General features: G+C 39.0%; 1 protein-coding gene across 3 annotated transcripts in view; it reads left to right on the top strand.

Annotated features, from left to right (window-relative positions):
* Nucleotides 1-24,701, top strand: part of dapk1 (death-associated protein kinase 1) — a 72,651-nt gene that overhangs the window by 8,929 nt on the left and 39,021 nt on the right. For all 3 annotated transcript variants that reach the window (XM_029439394.1, XM_029439392.1, XM_029439393.1), the window contains exons 3-4: nt 18,502-18,723; nt 23,637-23,775. In XM_029439394.1, the coding sequence (XP_029295254.1) occupies nt 18,502-18,723; nt 23,637-23,775 (361 nt within the window). The remainder of the gene's footprint in view (nt 1-18,501; nt 18,724-23,636; nt 23,776-24,701) is intronic.

Raw genomic sequence — 24,701 nt, 5'->3', positions numbered from 1 at the left:
AGCATATATGTTAATTCTTGTATAAATTAAGAGGTGAGGAAGTGTCATCAATATACATATGGACATGTTCAGCTGGTAGGTCATGGTTGTTCTGAGCAGAATTGAACCAAACGGAAGGGATCTGCTTTCTTTAATTGTTTTATGCTATAGCTCCCCGAGCTGCAATGCTCAGACTGCAGCTGTCACGTGCGCTACATTAAGGTTTTTCAGATGACGCAATCCAGAACACAATGATGCGTGAAATTGATTGGGTAGCTCAAAGCCTCTGCGTCGGCGTACTTGCGTGGAGCATGTTCTGGGTTTAAAGCTATGACAGTTGGCCTGGAATTAACTGAGCAAGTGCACTATGCACCAAGTGGCTGCTAAGAGTTTTGTTGGCTGCTAAAGACTTTTAGCTTACTCACTTTTCTGCAATCTCTCTTCCTCTGTCTCATGCTCTCACTCTGTAAAGACTCATCAGGCAGTTGGTTTCAGTAGTGCTGCTTAATTGTCAATAACATTAAAGTACATCATGACTTACCTAGGGATATTGGGGAAAAGTTTTCTGTTGCTGTTTATCCTCACACAGTTTCATGGCAAACATTTTCTGTTGCATGTATTAGGTGGATCATTGTTGTCATTCTGAGTTGCCTTGGCAATACTCATACTCACACAGTCTGTTGTGTTTGGTTTCCTTGAAGGTCCTTTCCTTGAATATCAACCTTTTGTGTTGTCTGTCATGTGCTTCTGCTTTGAGAGAATCACAAGAAAGGGCAAGGGCTTTCAAAACTTCGTTGAGTTTTAATTAATGTCAACAAGGTCAGAGTGGAGGTGAGGAAATTCAATCTCTCGCAGACATTACCACGAATCATGAAGTGCAGTCATCATTTAGTATTTGAATGTCATCGGCTGCATTAAGTATTTGCTAAACCTACAAAACTAGTCTGTGTGCCTGCTGACATTCCCTTAGTCATGACAGTTAACCACCTCGAAACCTGCTGAATGTCAGTTTCACCAGACGTATAGGGGCCCTGTTTTAGAGAGAGAGAGTACAAAATAAAGCAGGAGACGATAGATGGACCAGCTGAAACACCAGCAGCCCCCCCCCTCACCTTCTGCCACCATCTCCTTGGTTGTCAGAACAACGGTCTTGCACTTCGCTCAATTTGTATGCACAGCCTGATATCAAGCTGGTTTCTGTATGTGTCTAGTCCTTCTGTTAAGCTAACTGAGCACATTAGGATATACAGAAGACGGGTAAACCAAAGCTGAGGGCTTAAGGCTATCTGAGGAATACATTGCAAACATGACAAAACAAGAGTATTTTGTTGTTGAGGTTAGTCGTGTACAATTCAGATGATCCAAAATATGTTTTTTAATATTTTTAGTAGGTTTACACGTCAAATATCACACTTAAGGTTGAGTATCATAACGCAATTTTGTCCTCAGTATTGATAACTTTCAAGTACTAAAAGTTGGTCTGGTCAAATAAATGTTTTGTTTACTCATATTTTGATCAGATGCTTTTTGTCCAGACTGAAATATCTCAACAACTATTTGCCATTCAATTGTACAGACATTGAAGTGCGGAATGTGGGCTAACTGCCATGCAATGTCTGTGGAAAGATGCGGCAGCCACTCCGACCTCAGTGGGCTGCGGCCTTTTTAAATGTTTCAAGTGTGACCAAACTATAATTTGGGATAGTTAAAGTTTTAGCGGCAAATTGTTGCATGAGAGTACCCGGAGGAAATAAGTTAACATATTCCTGTGACATGTTGACCTATGTTACAAAGAATTTCCTCACACAAAATGTTTTTGCAGTGAGTCAAGTTTAATGTTTGTGATAAGTCTCTCATAATTCCTAGTTAGTTAGTAAATTAAGCTTTAAGATTTCGAAAATGTATTAGATACATAACCATATAACATTAAACATGAGTTTAACACTACAATTTGTATAAAAACAACAACAATAAAACATATTTTATTGGGGACCAACTAAATTACCTTGGGACACACTAAAATGACCCACTTTGGGTCCTGGGGACTTACTACATTGAAAACCTATCAACATTACTGGAATACGCAGGCCAAATTAGAATAACATTGATCTGGACATCAGCTGGTCAGTGACTACATCATTTTACTCAGTGGCTTCATTGTCAGCGGTGTGTGAAATCTGCAGTGATGTCTGTCCCACTCTGTCTAAAAGGATTCTAATCACTCCTACAAGAATATTAGTTACAGAGCGGGGTCGCCGAGTGCTGAAGCGCATAGTGCGTAAAAGTCGGCAAAGCTCTGCTGACTCAATAACTGCAGAGTTCCAAACCAGTTCTGGCATTAATATCCACACCAAAATGTCAATGCTTCATCTTACCATCTTAAGTCCTTTTGGACAATTCTATGCTTCCAACTTTGTGGAAACAGTTTGAGGAAGACCCTTCTCAGTTCCAGCATGACTGTGCCCCAGTGCACAAAGTAAGGTCCATAAAGACATGGTTGGATGAGTTTGGTGTGGAAGAACTTAACTGGCCTGCACAGAGCCCTGACCACAACCCCATTGAACACCTTTGGGATGAACTAGAACGGAGATTGCGAGCCGGGCCCTCTCGTCCAACATCAGTGTCTGACCTCACTAATGCTCTTCTGGATGAAAGGGACACGTTCCAAAATGTTGTAGAAGAGTGGAAGCTGTTATAGCTGTAAAGGGGGAACCGACTTCATATTAATGCCTATGAATTTGGAATGGGATGCCATAAAAGCTCCTGTAGGTGTAATGTGTAGGTGGCCCAATACCTTTGTCCATTTTGTGTATATATAGTGTTCACTGCAGATTTTTCAGCCAGCTAAGAATATAGATCAGAAATGCTTGAGGAATCTTTTCAGGGACTCTTGACAGTCATAATGATTGGGATCCATGGTGGCTGTAGATCATAAAAACTTTGAAGATGGTTAAAGAAACTGTTCACCTCTCTTTACCTCTAAGCACAATATATCCATTGTTGCCGCTGCTTTATAACCTTGGAGCTGGGGGAGGTGAATGACATTCCTCTGACATGTTGAATGGCTTTTCACTGTGGCTACTAGACAAGGGCAAACACTGCCTGCCTCTCATTTAGCTTTCTGTCAGCAATCTGTCTGTCAGTGCTGTCGCTTATAGTTTTTTTGGGGCCATTTGGCTGCCACACACTGTAAAACAGCACTGGGTGGAAAAAAGTGTATACACCTGTAGATAGATCTCAAGTCATTAAAGGCCCAACCATTTCTGAGGTCTTGACAAAATTAATGACTTGACTTAAATATTAGCCAAATATTATTAGCCTATAAAGATTTGGTTTTGCTTTTAGCTGGCGACTTATCATTTTACTGACGCCTCCCATCACTTTTGCAGTTTGATGTTAGGTTGTTGGCTAGCTAGTTTTGCGTTGACAGGTAATGTGACTTGACGGACGAATAATGTTGCTGTGGCAACCTGCAGACAGGGTACAAAATTAGCACCACTTACCAGGCAAATGCTGGCAAAATATGCAATCATCTTTTGATTTTTTAGAAAAGCGCTATACAAGTAAAATGTATTATTAAGTGGCTGGTAGATTTGCATCACTCACCAGCCAAAACAACCAATTGTAATATATATATTACAATATATAAATATTGTCAGTGGCTAGGGACATTCACAATATTTGGTCTATAAAATGTCCAAACATAGTGATTGATTGTTTCCTGCTAACCGTGCTATGCATTTTTTTTGGCAGTGGGCTCTCCATTCCTAAAACACTATCAACCAATCATTTTTAATATTGCATAATTACCTTAAACAACCTAACATACATACATAACAACCCTATTTGGTTGTTAAACAGGAACTGAGGTCTTCCAATGTAGCTCAAACATTGTTTTGCCATGCCAACCATAAACTAGGAGTGTCTGTTGCCATGGTATTATTTATATTAACTAACTTGAATAGGGGTTAAGATCAGGACCAAATCCATATCTGTACACAAACACTCTTACACACGATTATCTTTCACACTCTTCCTTCCAACCAACGCTGGTTCCTCTGCTCAGTCTCTGAATCTTGTTGCCGTGGTTACCCTTCCGTTGTACACAATGAAATTGTGGTTGCGTAATGTTTTTCTGCCGGTGCAGTTTGTGGCCCACACTACAGCTGAGTAGGCAGGGAGCACTCCGAGCCGTCTTCCCACTCCTCGCTCCATGCTAATGAAAAGCTTGGCCTCACCGGGGAGTTTTCACACTGAATCATATCGGACAGCAGAGAGCCGCAGAGCCTGTGGTCGCTACCCTGCTGCAAAGGCAACGACCTTTTTGGCTACTTACTCATTAAATCGAATAGTACTTACGATCACGATTTTGGCTTCCCACAATCAAATGAACACGATCGGCTGTGATATTGAAGTTTAAAATGCGTGCTTCGCTCATAGAAAAAGCCGCTGCATATTAAATGAAGCGCTTCCGAAACTAACAGCCAGCCACCAACCGGCGATTGAGATGTTTTGGCTTCACTTTTGGCTGCGCACACCCTACAACCGCAGCCTGTAAGAAACTTTCCAGAATGTTGCGACTGCAGTCCAGAATAGAGGAGTAATATGCTGTTTATTACTAGTTTTGCCCCTCTGCTTTCTGTTGTAGGCTATAATACAACAGAGGTAGGCTTTAAAAGCCTGGTTTAATAATATCTCCTATTAATCGATTGGTCTTTAAAATATATCAACAATATATTCAGGTACACAGACTAGAAATATGGTGCCTTATTAATGTTTTGTGGATCAACTACTCGATCAGTTGTAGTCTTAACGGCATGGCTGTTTTTGTCAGTTGAGAGTATAAAAAAGTTGCTTTCAGCAGCCTGCTTTGTAGGGCACAGAATGTGAGTTATTACAGATTACTAATTTATAATTTGTCAGCAGTATTTAGTTTCTGTTCTGTTTGTTAACTGCTCTGTCATCTACACTCACCATTTCCTTTAGCACATATTAACCCAAGACGTTTCAAATATAGAGGAAGTGCTCAGAGCTCATCTCCAGTTCTGGACGAGTAGACTGATGTGCTGAATTTGGGCACTGACCAAGAACGATGTGCAGTGCCCTGGGCCTTTATTCTTCCCCCATGAGCCAAAGACAATTTAATTAACTAGAGAAGTAGAACTGTAGTTGTAGTGACTAGGCATACCACACAGAAACACAAATTGTTGATTTATTTCTTTCATGTGGAGATGTGGATGGAAAATAAGCATGACCCAAATTCTCACAGGGGTTTGTGGCTAGAAAAATGGTCTTGTGGCTGTTAACTTGAGATGGGTCGAGCTGTTTAGGAATTCGGTTCAAAACAAGGAAGGGTCCAGATATGAAAGTTAAAATACTTTCGTGGGAAGTTGGTAAGACCAACCGTGAATAACTGGTAACATGTGAGCCATTTCCACAGTCGTACCGCTCTGTCTCTCACTCTCACTTTGCCTCTAGTTTTTACTCTAAGTGCCAATCAATTTGGGAAAAAAATATGATTTTTATCCCGATGAAACAATCTCTGATTTGAAAAGCAAAATGCACCATTGCGCGGTCCAAGGTTTATCAGAATGCCTGTTTTCTTTGGATTGTCATCCAAAACACTTGGCAGTCCAAGGTTTAAACCTCAAGTACATCACCAAATCCATAACACCTGGCAGCTGCTGTGTTTTCCATTACCTTGGAAGATGAGTTTCACCGTTTTGCTTCTTCTATTAGAATGGAAACACTTAATGAGTCGAGCTCATTCCCGGCAAAGAGAAAACGACAAACAAATGAACAGCTAATGGACTGACTGGCCCCAGTCTCTTAAGTGCTAATTAAAGGGGAGTACAGTTATACATTTCAGTTTATGTGAATGAATTGTTTTACTTGTACATTTGTTAAAATTGTAGTATACATATTCCCTGTTGTGTAAAAACCTTAAAACCCCGCTTCATTTCATCTGAACACTTATAGTTTCTGTCCTTCACCTAGTAAAGCAGTCTTTTCCAGTAAGCAGTATTGAGGTCGCACATTTTCTTTGGAACACACTTATTGATTTGCTAAGACTGGTTGTTGGAGTACTGCGAACTGAATGCGAGTGGGCACATTCGAACACTTCAGCCTAAAAGAAGTTGAATAAATGCAGTGCAGGCAGTTGAAAGAGAGGTTACATTGTGCTGCACTGTTTATTCCACTATCCAGGGACTCTGGGCTTTACCATACATTGTGGAGTAATATTAAAACAAAACTACATTTTGAACTGCTGCAGATTGTTTTTTCGAGACCTATGAAAAGCCTGCTACACTCGACCGCTCTCTACCAGGCTGACATGGTGATGACTGATCCCATCAGCCAATCATTGGGCTGCATGAAAGATGCTTTCACACAACGCTGACCGGGATGACAACTCGTGCCAGATTAAGGCACCTCACTTTTATCAGATGGCTGCGTTATCCAACCTGAAACGTATAGGCTGTGACAGGGCCTTTATGATTTAAAGGACGCTTTGTCATCAGAAAGTGTTTAATCACGTTGTGGATAAATACAACATTAACAACTTCAGTATGAAAAAATTCAATAAGCTAAATATCAATGAATTGCTGTCTGAGTCTCCGCCCTTCGCAAAACAGAGCGGAGGAGAGAATGTGAATGCGCAAAGTAGACAGTGCACACTGAAACGTGCACATAAATTAAATAAATAACATGAGCGTTTAGTTTATTTAAGAGAAGAGCACCTGTTCAATGTGAAAAGTGAGTTGACCTTGAACTTTCCCAAGACAATGGTAGGGGAAACACTGGTATGTTTTCACAGTGACTATAAATAAGATATTAGAGTGTAAAATGATGTCCTCTTTAACTTCCTTACACTAGCTCTAAGTATTTTTGTTGTTATATTTTTTACCGTGGTGTCCAATCTGGTATCGAGAGTTGTGGCATTTCACTGGTATTAGTATAGTATACTACATTTCTGGTATCGTGACATCCTAAAAATGTACCATTTTTTTCAAAGAAGGTCACCATATCAACTTAAAAGTGCACACTAAAGAAAACCAAACTGTAGGTGAGATCACACTCATTGTGTTCGCACTTGTTTTTCATCCTCCATCAGTCCATGTGCATGAGTATCATATTTGACAAAGAAGCTTTGTGTGTGCAATGTGTGTCTTCATGGCGCTCTGCTGGCCTGCCTGCTATTGTACTTAACACTTTTCAGCACCCTCTCCTATTTCACAGTAGTAGTGCACAGAGCCAATCAATAGCTGGCTCTCAGTAGTGGAAAAGAGGCGATAGATGGTGTAGTATTGGCCACTATAGCACAAAAACGCTGCTCAGTTTAGTAATTTTATTATATTATTTTTAAGTGGTTTCCATCCATATCTTTGAGCTTAGTGAGCTGAAGGAGTCTCTCTCAAAACTAAACCTGATAACTACGTTTTTATATAATGAAGACATCATCTTTTAAGCTACATCCTATATTGTATGTGTAGTAGTGTTGTAGTCGTTATACTTATTTAAGTCAGCTGGCTTTTATTAGTGCTAAAACAATTAGTCGATCGTTAGGAAATGCATCGCCAAGTATTTCGTTAATTGTTTCAGCAAAAATGCAAAACGTTTTCTGCTTCCAGCTTAAAAAATGTGAGAAATTGTTGTTTTTCTCTAATATCATTGTAAATTCTAAATCTTGTCTTGTCACAGTGGGCATTTTTTCACTATTTTGTCACATTATATAGTCTAAATGATTGAATTGATTTCTTACCAAAGAGAAGACTTAAAAGATGGAAAAATATATCACTATTTAAATGAATCATTAGTTGCAGCCCACGCTGGTACAGACCAAGGGAGTCTCCTCTGAATTCTTGAGCTGGCTGTGTTGCCCTTTAAAACAGTGTAAGGTGTGCAATACATCTATTATAAGCTAAGTAGTGGTGGCATACATTCTTGTTACACAGAGAGAAATTGACCAAACATAATTTAGTAGCTTAAATCTACATCAAAATGTGACGATCGATTAATGTCATGTGATTCTTTTGTTTTAAATGTTGATGTTGTTTAATCTACTCCCAGCTGTCTAGATTGATTCTCTAATTGTTTATATGCTCTTGGTACCGTGAAGTTGCATTTTAAATCAGTCTCTTGAATTTAAAAGCGGTTCTAGTGAAGTAGCTCAAGATTTTTATAAATGACAAAGATTCACTGAACTGAACAGCAGTCAGTTGTTAAGCTTTGTGTGTTAGAGAGGAGGTGCGAAAATCTGAAGGAATGGAACGATGAATTTTTGGGGCAGGATTGCCTGTCAGCAACAGATTACATTGTATTGTTGTTGCACTAAATGTCCTTCTTTAGAGCCAGCAATGAGTCGGCTCTAATCAATGAAGTGACAGCTGCATGGTGACGTAGTTGCTAACAGGGTTACCAATTGCTTTTAAAAATCATTAATGTGATTGTTCTGGTTTGGCAGCTGCTATAACTGTAGGGGGAAGCTACTTAAAGCTCAAACACTGTGTTCAAGAGAAAAAAAAGGTTTTTACTATTATCTCACAGGAACGGTGTGTGTGGCACAGTGTTTAATATATTGTATATTGCACTGTGCAGACTATCTGTTGCAAACGGGGCTTTTTTTGTATTAATGTATGTAATGTATTAATCCCTATACATTGTGAGGGTTATGTTTTTGGGGTGTGTGTGGGGGCGGTGGTTTAAATGTCATGATATACATACATTATACTCCCACAAGTGTAAGCTGTGTTTAAGAGGCAGTAATGTATAGATGGATTATGTCAAGATTGAGGACAAAGATTAGAAGGACGAGTATCATACCTTCCTTTCCAGCACTGTCTACGTGTGAGTTACTTACATATTAGATTATTCTGCAGTAAATGATTTAATCTAATGCTGTCCAGATGAGCACGAGGTTGGTTTTATAGAAGGCTTCGGAGGCTTCAGAGCTTACTATTGTATTCTACAGACTACAGAAGAAATAATCTTTGTTTGGTACAGGTCCTCGCAAAAATCACACCATGATCATTTTTAATATAATTGTTTCAAATAATATTGAGAATAATGATGCAAAAATTATTCCCTCTATTATCGTAAATCATATCACAATTGCAATACAGGTCAAAAATTATCGCAACTACGTATAATATTTCAGGAATACAGATGCATGAAGATAAAGCATGTGTGTATGTGCGTGTGTAGTGTCCTCTTCAGCTGCTGTCAGCCCACGCTGTGCCAGACACCCTGCGTTGTCGACTTGAGCTTGTTATCACCTCATTCTCACCGAGGAAGCTGCGTTCTCAACACAACCCCATGTCTACTTGTAAAGCAAAAAAAAAAGTGTGTGTTGCAAATAAATAAGGAATGCATAGGTCTGTTCCACCTCAACAAGAAATTGTGTATCACTGGACTTTTTCCTTTGGCTTGGTTGCCATTGCATGAATGCTATTTTCATTTAGTGGCATCAATACTTTTGTGTTTGTGGACTATATAAATAATACGTCATAATGTCTAAGCTCAGGTTGTGCCACAGAGTGCCGAGTGATTCTGTCTTGGGAGCTATAATTAGCTATTATCTACTTGAGGTGTCATAATCGGTGTTACCTGGTGTAGTCGGTTAATGCTTCCTTAATACTGAAGTGTTAAAGGAAATGATAAGCCCCTGTAAAGATGGTGATTATCAATCAGTACCTTATGACCTTAAGGGAAAAGTTCATCTCAAGCTTTTTTTTACAGAAGAGAAACTTATGAAACAAGAAGAGATGCTGTCTTCCTCTTTGTGTTGCCTGTATGCTTGGATGTCATGAGTAAGAGAAACTCGGATGAGATAAATTTTTCGAGCCATTTAAAGGTGTGATTCACAGTTTCGTAGAATGCGGCTTAATTCTTTGTTTTTGCAGTACATCTTGGTGCTTCCATTTAGTTTTTTTGTTTATTCATCCCTTTCCGTTTAAGTCACCGTCCCTAAAATTGTCTTTTTTATTTGAGTGAATGTTTTGGTTATTCTTTGGCTTGTCCTCGTTAAAATTCCCGAAAGATTTATTTTCTAAATTATTGTGAAACTGCCATTTTAGTTTTCGTTTTTAAAATATTTTGTGTAATAACTGCCTTGATTGTGATAAGAAGTGAATTAGCCATATTTCTGTTAAACGCCTTAAGTGGTGTTTTTGTATATCTCTAGTTTACTTTGATTACTATAAGTCAAGTCACCATCCATTTAATCCTTGGTTCTCAAATAAACTATTTTCTTGTTCTCTATCTTGTGCGCTCTTATCTTGCAGTTATTACATACTGTAATCTGCTTCTGGGCGTGTCCGTTATTCCCATGGGTGTTGTCACAGTAGAAATGCAGAAGTAGTAATGTAGAAAGCATGTACAGCTGCTTGTTCTGTTTTATCCACTGCACCACTTGTTTTGTGTTGTGTGCTTGTCAGCATCACATTTATTTTTCACCCTGCAGTCTGCTACTTCCCTGTTTTGTGTTAACAAGGGCTTTCTGCTGCTCATTACTGCTGAACATTGTTCATTCCATCGCTGGCTCATCTTGAAAAGGCCAGATTCCCAGTCAGAGCAGCAACCTCTAACTAACATCAGCTGGTCATCCGAGCGAGTAACCAGTGGCCAGTCTTCTTACGGAGTAGACACAAGAATCTACTGACTGCTCACACATCGTATTGTGCCATATTAAGGCTACCGTCCATAATCCTGAGTTATCTTTCATTTCTAACACAACGTCAGGACAAAAGCATTTAACCCCAACCAGCTATTGGTAGGTACATTTGGCTTTTAAAAACATTTAACTATCTTATATTTGATTTTTTTTAAATATAATTTCCACACTTGTTTTGTGAGGACTGACATTTATTTTACATCACAATTACATTTACAAATGTACAATTATTTCCATTATTGATTTATCTGGCAATTTGTTATTAATCATTTATAAAAAGTAATCACAATCTCTTCAACCCGAAGACAACGTTCACAAATGTCTTGTTTGGTTTGACCAACAGCAAACAAAGATGATGATGATGATGATGAGTTTACTATTACATAAGAAAAAGAAAAGCAGCTAATCTTCTGCAATTATTAGTTAAAAGATTTTAATTGTTTATCAAAAAAATTGCCAATATTCTGTTAGACTAATCAAGTATTACTATTATAAGTAATTTCATTAAATTACATTAATTTAGCAGCTGCTATCGTCCAAAGCGACCTGTAATAAGTTACCTGACTCTGTATCAGCAGTGTGAAGAAGTCTTTAAAGGTGTTTCTAACATCAGTGCTCTATCATTTAAGTCCTGTGTACAGCTGCAGCTTTGAAGCAACCCTTTAATAGACATTAACTCTAATTTGACACGTTTGCAGTGGCTGCACTGTTGTTCTTAGCCTGGCTTCTGTATGCCTGTATACCTGTAAATTGACTGAGAGCAGGTCTGTTTTAAGAAGCAGAGTCAGTTACTTTGTACTTTTGTTTATGCAATTGTGCTTCCATGTGTGCACGTTCAACAGGCAGGTCTGTATATAGTAAACCTCAGATATCAGTCGATGAATGTCTCTCATACAGACCTGCTATATTAAGGGTTAAGAGAAGCCTGCAGGAATAAATCTGTTAACCGCTGCAGTATCTTTCCACAGATGAACACTCTCCAGCCAGCAGTGTTCTGCAAGGCATTGTCACAAAGCCAGGCAGCTCTGATAAAGACAAACAAACCTCTCCTCTCCTTTTCCCATCATCCCCTCCTCTCCTGGTGCTTTAGAGAAACAAGTAGGCCAAAAGTAGGAAGCCTTGTCCGTGCTTTAAGCACAACAAAGGACCGGAGCAATTTGATCCTGCTAGACTATCTGGGGTTGTGCGCTGCACAAGGATGAGGGGGAGAGCTGCTCTTCAAAAACAGCCTCCCTGCCTCTGTTTGTCAGTGATTCCCAGGAAGGCTTTTTCTTCTCTGCGTGCTCATTATTTCTGCCCCATCTTGGCGATTTGCTCTGCAGCATTCATGCAAGTCAGTGCTCTCCCACAACATCCCTGGAAGATGAGAGGGGTTTCCCAGCTAGCCTCGGCTAGTAGATAAACATAAGCGATGTATCGTACGGGGGGGAACCCACTACATTAACTCCTGTTAACTTATCTCTTACCTAGATTTAGTAGTCAATCTTCAGAGGAAAGGGTGTTTTTATTTTCAAGGCAGCGTTGGGTTTTTCGTTTCCCTCCACTGCTTCAACAAGGGAAGAGAGCTCAGTTGAACCTCTGCCATTTTCCCCTTGTTTGTATGTGTGTGCAGCTGGTGTTGTTAACAAAGGGTGGGCTCCCTTTCCCCTCTTTCTGTGCGTACAGTGTGAGAGTGTTGGAAATAACAGAAGTGTGTGTAGTTTGATTCCCACTGGCTACATGCCATCACGCTAAACATGTAGTTGTTCCTGATGCCCTTTTTAACTATGTTATTGTTACCTGTTTGCCTAGTGTCTGTGCTTAAATGGGTGATTGGAAACTTTCCCATTTTTTTAGTTATATTTTCGTGGTACGGAGCACATTCTTTCTTAATAAAACGTTGAACCAGTATATATCAATCATTTTTCATCTCAACCAATAAATACGTGGATTGATGCTAATTTGCTGCTATGCTAATAGCTTTTGCCACTATCTGCAGTTGTAAATAATTAATTTGCAGAAAGACATATTTGAATGCATTCTTGTGCTAAGATTTAGCATTTACTCAGCTTTCAAGCTGCGTCTTACTCACCACATGATATGTAGGGATGCACCCATTGTGAAACTCTGTGTTTCTCAGAGACAGATCTGAAGGAAATGGGGCCGACATTTCCATTCACTTTGCCGTCTTACATCATGTCACAGTCATGTCAAGCCAGTGGCTTCATGTCCGATACAGAAGCTGCAGTAGCAGCATATGTTAGCTACTGTTGTCCGAGTCTGACAGCAAATAACCAATAAAACCTTTAGTCGGTGCAAAATTGATGCAACACAACAGATAACATTGGCCACTGCCATTTAGTGAACGTCATCGTATCTGCGATACCGATGTTTGGCCGATTCAAAGATGCATCTCTTATCATAACTTGATTTGAGTTTACCTTGCTGTCTTTTTGTGTAGCTCAGTGAATAAAGTGCATTATAAACATCAGTACAAAAACATCATCACACATTAATTATTCATCAGTCACACCATCAAAAAGTCTTCTTCCAGCCTGGGAAATTATATATTATACAAGGTAATATATCTTTTTTTCCTCCGCCTCCACAGTCACTGTTATGCATCGCTGTGGTCTTTATCAGAGCACGCTCCACCTGACACCCAACAGGTGCGTTAACATAATAGTCCATGTAATAATGTAGTACTGTTTTTTCCCCTTGGCTAGCAGCAGTTTGAGATTGGAAAGATATTATTCCTGAAGTAGTAGGGAATTTAGAAAACATTATTGTCCCCTGCATTCAGGCATTCATTGAGCAAAAGAAGGAGTATATGTCAAGCATGCATCACACTACCTTGGCAATTCACAAGTGAACAATGAACTTTTCACTCTATGAGTGTATTTGGCTGCGAATTGGCTTTGTATGCACAAGGCTTCACTAGTCTATTTAATTGTAAGGCAGCATAAGAGCCCTTAAAACATATTACATAGAATATTTTCAAGTGTCTGCTATGATTCATTGTTTTGTGCATACATGTATGTTTTTGTTTCACGGAAGTAGATGGAGGATTCACTGGACAAGTGAGTAAAACCATTATAAGCATTCAAGAGTGCTGCACCGACTGGAGAAGCAAATGTGGGAAAGAAAACATAGTATCACAGGATGTCTTCAAAACTGCACAGATGGTGTATAATCAAGAACAGGAAATCGGTTGTGTTTTCCTTTATCATCCTCAACAGTACTCTCACACCGAGTCCCACCACTTCACAGATTTCTCTTTTCCTCTGCACGAACTTTCAGCAGCGGAAAGTTTGACAGCACACAAATGAGTTGAAGGATGTTCTGAGCAAGCCGCTTGTTTTTGTTGAGGTTTCTGGTTTGTTACTGTTGGCATTTCAGGATCATTAGATGCCAACATATTTTTCCCTTTCCTACTTTTCCAGTTTCAGTAGTTAGCACATGAAGTCCCGCATTTAGCTATTGAACTTCCACTTCACTTTCTGCTTACCTGCATGTTTGTCTAGAAAAGGGACCAATAAGGAGACTCATGAACTTGAAGGCCAAACGTATAATCTTTAGCCATATAAAATCATTCTCATTACCTTAGCTGTCTGAACTTGACCTTTACAGCTGCCCATTTGTAGCTCAAGCGATTTATCTTTTGAGGTATGATCACATCCAGGGTTCACTCATTGGCCTATTGTGGCTTCATCCAGCCAGGCATGTGTGTAACAGGTGGTCAGTCATTTGAATACAGATTGTGGAGTCCCGTGTATGTATATACAATTACAGACACATTGTAAACAACTGTCCTCCACTCTCTTCTGTCAATTTCTCTGGAAGAAATCTATTGAAATCCTGATGTTTGTGTCCCTTTTTATCATCCGGATGGAGGCCTGACTGACCGGTGGGGACCACAATACTGTGAAGCCAGACTGAATGGGGTTGAAAGTGTCATTAGCATGAGAAAGCCTTCCTCCTCGGCTCTCTCTTCCTCTTCACATTGTCTGCTTCGTGTCTCTGGCTCAGTCGCGGGACAAGTCACTTCTTTAAAGAGACATCGTTTCCTTTAGCTAGTCGGTGGTTCAGTTTGACTGTTGGAATCAGATCACTTCCCTTCAGAATATGTCCGTTTACACTTATAGTGAGTGAAGTAGAGTAACTCGTTGGCCGTGCTTGTTGAACAGAACCAAAGAGCAAGAAGAAGAAATTGAACCAGCTCTTCTAGGGCTGCAACTCGCGATTGTTTTTTATTTTTAATTCATCTGGAAACTTTTTTTCTCTGTAAAAAAATAGTAAGAAAATGCTCTACAACTTGCTTTACTAAAGCAAGTTGTTTTTTTTGTCCTATCAACCATCCAAATTCAACGATATTCAGTTTACGATCAAAGTAAAGCCTTAAATCCTCACAATAGAGAAGCTGTAACCATTAAATGTTTGTCATTGTTGCTTGAAAAATGACTTAATGGACTAAATGTTGAAGCCCCAGTGTGAGCATCAAACTTTCACAATCCCCTCGAAGTTTTTAAAATTTAAACGCAGTTTCAGGTTTTTCCACATGAACATGGCCTCAGACACGACTGAGCAGCCCAAGGGGACACATTACAGTCACGGGTCAGAGCGGGGTGACGTTTGTTGTTACTCCCCAAGGCCTTATTTCTTTTTTCCTTTTTTAAAGCTCCTCTGCAGCTGGCAGTGTTGCAGTCTGGATCCTGCATTTACTCATCAAATATTGGGAGACGCATTGTAGAGAGAAGATTAGAGTGGGAACATATAGCTTACTAAACTGCTTCCTGACAACTGTGCACTCTCGTCCTGGCAGGACAAGTGGAGTCAGATGACAGCACATGGATCTCTCTTTATTGTGGCTCTTGTTTTTTCTTGCCATGGCAAAGGAACCCATGAAACTATAAATCTGCGTGAAAATCAAAATAAAATGAGACCAAATGTGGCACACTCTCTGTCTCCCCCTCTACTCCCTAGTTCTCTTCCTCCCTCTGTGGGTGTTTGGTACATTAAGTGCTTCATGATTGCCAGGGCCGTGAGGAGGCACTATCGGCGGAGGCGTCAACAGCCCTCAGCCCTCAGCCCTCAGCCAAGTGTCTTTGCTTCCCCAAGTGGTTTTTCTGGCAGTGTTTTGGTGGAGTGACAGGGGAGTCAGCGTTATCCAGTCCGAAAGCGCCGTTCAATAACAATGCATGGCAGCATTGTTATTGACGGTGGAATTTCCATAACAGCTCTTGTGTTGTTCATACATAATCATTTGTCGTGCTTAAATGTCACGCAGACAGTAAAAGTGCTTACACACACACACTCACACACACTCGCACGTTGTTTTGTTTTTTTAGTCCTCTTAACTTGGACCATTTCTCTTTTTTTTTCAGTTTTGTTTATTGAAACTTTCAATAAATGACCTTTTCAGGACAAGTAAAAATTAGAAAAATTTAAATTCACAGTAAATGAGAAGATTAAAAATACGATACTTTTTCTAAAAGGAAAGGTACAATTATTACATGTATACCCTGAGTACATGTTTAACTTGGACCATTTCAGCTACAGCCTGTTAACACTGTAAAATATAGAAGGTCCTGCAGGGAAAACACACCAGGGCAGGTGACATTTGACATGTGTTTGCAGGAACTTCTTTAAAAATTATAACATTTTACTCATTGGGATCCAAATTGTTATGGCCAAAATTACACCAAACCCAGTTGTAGCTGAATCTGTATATATCCCGGAGGACAGCATTTTTGTCATATTGCTGATTCATCTGGAGTCTACAAAATATCCAAAAATCTTAAAATAAAAAAGACCTCAAACCTAAAAATATTCAGTTTGATATCACTGACAATAAACACATTTGAAAAGCTAAAAGCATCTAATTATTTCAGCTCTGTATTCAACCAATAGTTTTTGAATGTCTGCAAAAGGATAAATATTGTATGTGGTTGTGTGATTTTGTAGAGGTAATAAAAATCAAACATATTCCACAAACCTTCCACAGGACGCCTGCTAAAGTATTTTAATTACTCGTGGGAGAAAATGCAGATGCAGGTACTTATATATCACATAAACAAAGCAATGATAAGCACTCTATCCTGTCCAAATGTAAGCTTTTAAACAAGTATGGTTATTTGAAATGTGGAGGTACAAACTCATAGTTACAGTGAAATACATTAAATATATATATATATATATATATATATATATATATATATATATATATATATATATATATATATATATATATATATATATATATATATATATATATATATATATATATATATATATATATATATATATATATATATATATATATATATATATATATATATATATATATATATAAATAAATATTTTGTATTCACAACTCACTTTTCACATTGACAGGTGCTCTTTTATTAAATAAACTAATTTATATGCACGTTTCAGTTTGTACTGTCTACTTTGCACATTCACATTCGCTCCTTTTGCGAAGGGCGGGGCTTCGCACTTGATACACACGTGCGCACACACCTACAGAGCGGAAGAAAGGAGAGGGGACAACTAAATAGAAACCGCGCCTCGCACCGTACCTAGGGGAAACACTGAGCGATAGTTCATTCTAAAATTTTAAATGTAATCTCTTTGTACCCATATTTAGTTTTTGCTGTACACAATACTAATATTCTTAAACTGACATGATTAACATAATTTCACTTGTAGTGAATGATGCATTTTATATAAGCAGTAAAGGGCTTTCTTTTAAATAGTCGAGTGTGTGTGTGTGGGGTGTAAAATTGCTGCTTGGATGTTTGTCGGCTATGCAGCAAATTATGTTGATGTGCTGAGCTGTGATTCTTATCGGTGTGCTGCTGACAGAGCTGTGCTGCCTGGATATCATTTACACACTGTTGTCAAATTCATTATGAGGGCTTTCTGAGGATGAGGGCAGGTGAGGTTTTTTGTACTGCGTAGGGACGCACAAATACTCTTTTTTCCACTGCAGATAGTGATTCAGTCTCTTTCTCTAAGTTAGAGACAGATTTGGTGATCAAAAGAGGAAAAAGGATATGAGATATAACCCACGTAGATGATCATTTTATAATAGCCCTAACAGAAGAATTGGCTTTTAAAAATCTGAGTCAGTCTCTGAAACTCCTCCAGAGGTTTGTGTCTTTATTCAGCTTTCATTGCTATTTCTGTTTTAAGGTGGCGTCGGGCATGATGCAGCCAATTATTAATTAAAGATGTTTCTGATCAACAGCTTTATTGCCTTATTATCCCGCCCACTCCTTTAGGCTCAGTCTGTGTTTACCACATTGATGCAGATACAGCCAAAAGGCAGGGTGGTTGCTTTTTTTCCACTGAATAGTGAACCCTGCGGGAATTCAACACTTGTATAAAGTGTCCTTGCAGCTGATTGATTAGTTCACCCCTATCCATTTCTATTACACATCTGTCTGTGTATTCTTCATTCAGGGCTGTTGTCTACTGTCCTGCCTCTCTCTCGCTATATATATAGTATATATATATATATATATATAGTATTATCATGGTATATATATATATATATATAGTATATATTATAAGTATTGATAACAAAATTGATACAACTGTCATATCTATAAGTAAATATGTATCTGTAGCCAGCAGCTAGTTAACTAGGCTTAGCATAAAGACTAGAAACAGGGGGTAAACATCCAACCTGGCTCTGTCAAAAGGTGACAATCTGTTTACCAGCACCTCTTTGTATGGCTTAAACAAATTAGATATAACGTGTTAATGAATTATCTTTAAAGGTGCTTATAGGCAGATAAAAAATAGTATCAATGTTTCTTGGCTAGATGACACCTTTTGACAATCTCTTCTCCTCCTCCCTTCGCTAGTGGCCAGTTTGCTGTGGTCAGAAGATGTCGGCACAGGAATACTGGTGTAGAGTATGCAGCCAAATCCATCAAGAAGCGGCGCAGCAAGTCGAGTCGACGAGGGGTGACAAGGGAAGACATCGAGCGTGAGGTGAACATCCTGAAGGAGATCCAGCACCCCAACATCATTACGCTCCATGAGGTCTTTGAAAACAAGGCAGAGGTCATCCTGATCCTGGAGCTGTGAGTGACCTTGTCTTTTATTTTTTTATCTGTACGCATCACAACTGGGCACATTTTGACAAAACAAGGCATGTTGCCATCATTGTGCCTGATATAAGATAGACGTTTTACAAACTGTTATTTAGGATCAATGATGATGAGCCAGTTTAAAAGAAATTCTCCTCAAAATTGAAGCGGCATAAGACGAGATATCAAAACGCTTGATCCTACATTTCCCATGATTCTTTTGAACAGCATTTTCTGCCTCATGCCCCAGCAGAGATAATAGTGATGACATGAACTTGGGTTATTTTTTTTAAACTTGGGAAAGCTCCCTGAACTGTGTACAATTGGTGGGCTGCCCCTTTAAATCCTCATTTTGTTTTTGAGAGGTTTTCCAAACTATAATACTTGTCCTCATAGTAATCAGTATTCAGAGTAGATTGATAGTAAATTGTGTCTATAGCTGTAACCTGTATTATGTGTCGTGTGGCACAAAGCTCACCAAGCAGTTAGACCAGTTCTACCAGTTAAGGTGGAACTGGAAACACTAACACCATTCATGCTATGTTATGATTACAATTATCCAGCTGACACGCGTATTCAGAACAATTGGCATGGAAGCAGAATACAGTACACCTCAATTAGTAGGTCATCCTACAGTAATGTGTGTAACATAGGAGGCTGCATTCGCCAGACAACATTCCTGACTAGCGATCGCATATGATTGAAAAGCAATAACAAGCGCAAAACCAGTCCCACAGTGCAGCGCGTGTGATTAATTAGTCCATGGCTCACTACAGTAAAGTGGTAGAGCGGGTCGATATGGCTACAACTGATAACAGTATTTTTAAGGCTTGAATAAATGCTTCAGAACAGAATCCTTTTTTTAAATCAGAATGAAAATCATCACAGAAAGACCTTCAATTAATACCAATAGCTTTGCACAGATATACAAAAATGATCAACACAGACTTGAAATTTTGAGTAGAATAATTGTTGTTGTTTTTATAAATGTCTGTATGGCATTGCAAAGTAATTTATTGACTAACATTCAAACTTATCAGTGCGGGTTCATTGAGGAACTTAGCGTTGTTTTCTTCCTCTCAAACATTTGTAGAATTGTTCAACTGTTTCCTCATTCCCAAAACACAAGTGCTCTTGTATGTCAACATGAACTCTGCTGCTGATTTAGATAAATGTAGAACTTTACGGGATTCATTTCAGTTCCAAACTGTAAAAGTATGACCCCTTGAATCCAATTTCCATTAATATCCCAATATGCAATCAGTTATCTGAACAAATCTGTGGATAGTTCATAGTTATAGTTCACCACATATCACGTTTGCTTTACAGTAATGCATGCTTGCATCTCAATGCTATCAACGTTGTCCGATTATTGACGATAAGAAAATGTGAATGCTATGTTTCTGTGGAGTAGTGTGGCATTGCATTGCTGCGGAGCATGTTGATAAACCTGCGACAAAAAGGATGTACATTATACATTATGTCTGGGAAAATGTGCAGGGAAAAGTCTAATTACTGCTGAGGTCTTTTTTTCCAAGCAAGTTATTATCACCAATATAGTAGCTGTTGTAAAGAGCAAGTATGCTGAGCCACTTCTCCCAGAATAAAAGTCAACTGGAATAAGAAAAATGTAGTTTCACTGAACAATGGAACGCTGTCTATTCTATTCTCTATGTTTTTTTCATTATGTATGACCTCAATGTTTTCATTTGAGATTTGACCTTAATCAAAGCCCTCATAACCTCTTATGATGTATAACGCCGGGGCCAAACTGCCTGTGTGAGCAGTGTGTTTCAGTGGTGTCCACACACAGACAGCTTCTCTGCTGCTGCTGCGCTTTGCCAACGGCCAACAATAATAGAATGTATCGTTTCATGTTATTATAAATGGTATATATATTGATTTTAGACAGAAAAAAGTTAGGAAGCATGTGTTAATTTCTAATAATAATAATAATAATAGTACACAATTAAAGCCGGTATTCATTTATGGAGCCGTATAATGTACTGTATTTTCCACAATACTGTCCTGCAAATATTTCAGAATAAAAGCCTTGCATTAACAAATGAAGGAATCCTTTCCACTGAAAAATGTATTTTAATTATAAACAGTGAGTGTATGTGACATATTCGACAGATATAGACATTGAAACTGTAGTGATGTCAATATACCGTCAAAAGATCATTTTCACTGTGAAAAATTAGACAAGACCTCGAATATCTAGACGCACACGCGCTGCTATCACGGGCGGCGAGCATAGCGGGGATATCCCGGCGTATTTATGTTACTAGGTTATTATATAAGATTTGTAGAAGCAGCTGGTGGGGCAATGGTGCTCACAACAGCTGGGGAATTGTTGTTAGGGTGGTCTCAGTTATTACTGCTGTGTTTTGGGGGGCAGGAGAGTCTGGGGTTGGGGTGGTCAGACTGGAAAATCTCTCTTTGTAGGCTCATCAGTGACGTGACGCACCTGATCTGCCTGGACCCTAAAGCCTGTATAAAAGCATAAGCTCTCGCTCTCTCTTTCTTTCTTTCTTTCTTTCTTTTCCAGTTGGCATCCATCCTCTCTGTTGTTTGGCTTCATCTAACACCTCCACAACACATACTGTATCTCACATGTTAAAGTTTTGCTCTCACTAATGATATTGCTCACTTCCACGCTGCATTGTTTCTTCTTGTCAAATTAAAATCAACATACATAATTTACAGGACTCTCTTTTTGTGTAACTGCCTGAGCTGTTTTGTGCTGGTGGAAATTGGGATTTAGCTTGGATTGTAAAAGTACAGCACAAGTCTTCACCATTTAAACTTCACTAACTATGTTGAGAATCCATAAATCATTAATGTAATCTTTCATGCAAAAATGCTGTTTTCTGCTTCTCAAATATGGAGATTTCCTGCTTTCTGTTATGTTTCATATTAAACTGAATATCTTTGGGTTTTGGACCGACAAAACAAGACATCCCCTTGGACTTTGAGAAACACGAATGGACATTCTTCTTTATTTTCTGACATTTTATGTACCAAACGATTAATCGAGGAACTAATCGACAGATTATTCGATAATGAAAATAATCGTTTGCTCCCTATAATCTAACATCATGGCTTCTGTTCTGCTGTCCTTGGGGTCTCGGCAGTTTATTTCCCTGGCCAGTAATCATGTCATGGTGATTTAGCCCATAGATTCCCAAACTGATTCATGTCTTTCAGTATAACATTGAGTGATGATGATGATGATGATGATGGTGATGGTGATACTTTATTGTAAGATCAAGTCTGACATTTTTCTTGCATCACAGCAGCTCCATTAGCAACATCCACAAAGGCAAACATTGAAGACAAGACAAGGATGCTTACATTTAGTGATCCTATTTCAGTTCAATCAGCAGGCAGGCGATGACTCAGCGTTAATGCTGAGCTTGTACCATTAACACTCTGTGGCTGCTGACAGTTCACACAAAAGAAGACAGTGTTGAGACATTCATTACCTTGTTTTTTTTGTGCCTGAGACAATCTTGTAATGGACTTGACTGAGAGTTGTGACAGAGTCTGACACTACAACTTACAAAGTGTCAAATGCTGGGAAAAGTTGTCGTTAGTTATCAAGAGATGATACTTTTTTTTTTGTTCCTAGTGCTACATACGTATATTACAATTCAAAGCTGGTTGGGGGACATGCTGCTAGTTTTTCCAGCCCTGAGCAGGTAACAAAACAAACTACATGTTGGATGCTAAAAATATTCGGCTCCATGTTGTGTCCCTTTTGTCCTCCACATCCTCTGCTCCTCCCGCTGCACCCTGGGTAAATACAACCATGATAGCGACTGTGCTTTGACGTTAAACATTGACCAACCGCGTATGAAAGGAGGCAGAGGTGACGTATTCAGGCAGAAATATTTTTTCCTGTCTTTGATGGTGCATTAACACACTGTTAACCACTGAAGCAGATGATAACATAAACATCCAAGATAAAGAGAGGGAGGAGAGGGTGGAGGTTCTCGCTGTGACGCTTGTCAGGAGTTTTGTGGGAGTAGTGTGGGTGTGTAGATTTGTAGGTTTATATTGCTGCAGATACATTTGGGAAAGTCTACATTTTTCAAAAGAAAAAAAAAGTTACATTTCATATAATTCCAGGCAATAAAGTGATAGTAAAGGTTATATAGATGTACATTGGAAACTGAAATGAAAGTCATTTACCATTTAACGGATACATTCCTCACCATATATTGTAAGACAAACACATGTTTGTATGTGCTGAGTGAACACTCAATGACTGGATAAGCATGGCAGTAATTACAGTTATCTGCACTCTTCTTCTCTCTTTTCTGCTCTCTCCATCACACTTCCCCTCGCAGCAGGCTTTCACTCTCGCTGTGACCGAGATATAACCTCGGCTCTCTCAATTCCCTTGTCTCTACACTATGCTTTCATTAAATGAGCTCAATTTTGATGGATAAAATGTAAGGCAATGTGTTCGTGTTGATTAGCAAGTGCTGATGCTGATATTAACAGGCGTAAAAAGTGGATTTTATAAAATACAATGTAATTAAATCCTGATACGATGAGATATCCAAGACCCCAAAAACTGAATTTACATTTAGTAGACCCAGAACTAGCCAGATCTGGGTCAGTATTGTTCATTAAACGTCATGGATCAGGATGGTATTTAGTTCCAATATTTCACTATTTTTGTTCAGTATTTTAATGATCACAACTCATTATTTGCTTCTTGCTTATTTTTTTCCTACTGTTAATGTTATTTAAAATGCGCTCAGGATGTGTAAATTGGCCGGGCTCTAATGCACCAGGATGATGAGATTACATCAGCTCAGCTCTGGTAAACAGGGATTTGTTGCTGGTTGTGATCTGAGAGATCTCACATTTAAATTCTCTCTCTCCTCGTCCAGCGTGGCCGGCGGTGAACTCTTCGACTTCCTGGCAGAGAAGGAGTCGCTAAGCGAGGAGGAAGCCACGCAGTTCCTCAAGCAGATCCTGGATGGAGTCTTCTACCTGCACGCCAAACAAATCGCTCACTTTGACCTTAAGGTACTACAGCAACTAAAGACAGACAGCATCATCATCACACATTCCAAGCAGGAGTACAGCAGGCTTTTGAGATGTTGTCCATTTCATCAGCTAGTACTGTGCACATTGAGAACATACTATAAACGTAAGCTGTGTCCTAATTCTACACTACCTACTAATGCTAAGCAGGTTTTGAGTATGTAGTTGGTACATTGGCATTGAAAACAAAGTCAAAACTAAAAGAACTTAAAGCTGAAATGAGCTGTCAAATTGAATGACACCTATTTTGAGAGTTTTCAAGTGATTAGTCAAAATGACAGCCAAAACAGAATTTGTGCAATTTTAGAGAAGAAGAGATCCTCTCTTGTGGTGATTGTGAGATTTCCATGAAAACACTTAGGACACAGAAGCTGCTGACAGCGGCTTGTTCAAGGTCATGTTACATTTAGACAACACAGTTGGAAATTTTCTTTGAAAAGACAAAGAACCCCATAATTTCTTCCTCTTATCAGAGGGCACAGTAAAGTGTGGACTGTTGCTCAGCCCCCCCTGGAGTAATGTGCATCCATTTTCCAAAATGCCAGCTCACTGGAGAAGTGGATTTGCAGCACTATGTGATTCTTCTTCTTTTGTTTTGCATCAGCTGGCCTTTTTTGGAATTCTCCATTTTATATCCGTTTCTATTTGTATCTTTGTTTTTTGAGCCAATGCACCTGAAGCTAATTACCATGACTAATCAGTTTTGGCACATTTTTTAATATGGAGTATGTGTAGTTTAATCTCCTGAGGGGAAAAAAGATTAAAGGTCATAGTGTAGTCCCAGTACAGTGCAGTGCAGTACGTGAGTTCTTTACTTAAATCTCAGTCAATATCATTGATCGGTTGGCCCATTTCGGCTGCACATGGCGTCTTTAGAATAAACTGTCCAGACCGACTCTTCCACTTAC

The sequence above is a fragment of the Cottoperca gobio genome, chromosome 9 (genome assembly GCF_900634415.1).
Source record: "Cottoperca gobio chromosome 9, fCotGob3.1, whole genome shotgun sequence".
Taxonomy (NCBI): domain Eukaryota; kingdom Metazoa; phylum Chordata; class Actinopteri; order Perciformes; family Bovichtidae; genus Cottoperca; species Cottoperca gobio.
Note: the sequence above shows the minus strand (reverse complement) of the source record. Positions and strands in the feature narration are given on the sequence as shown.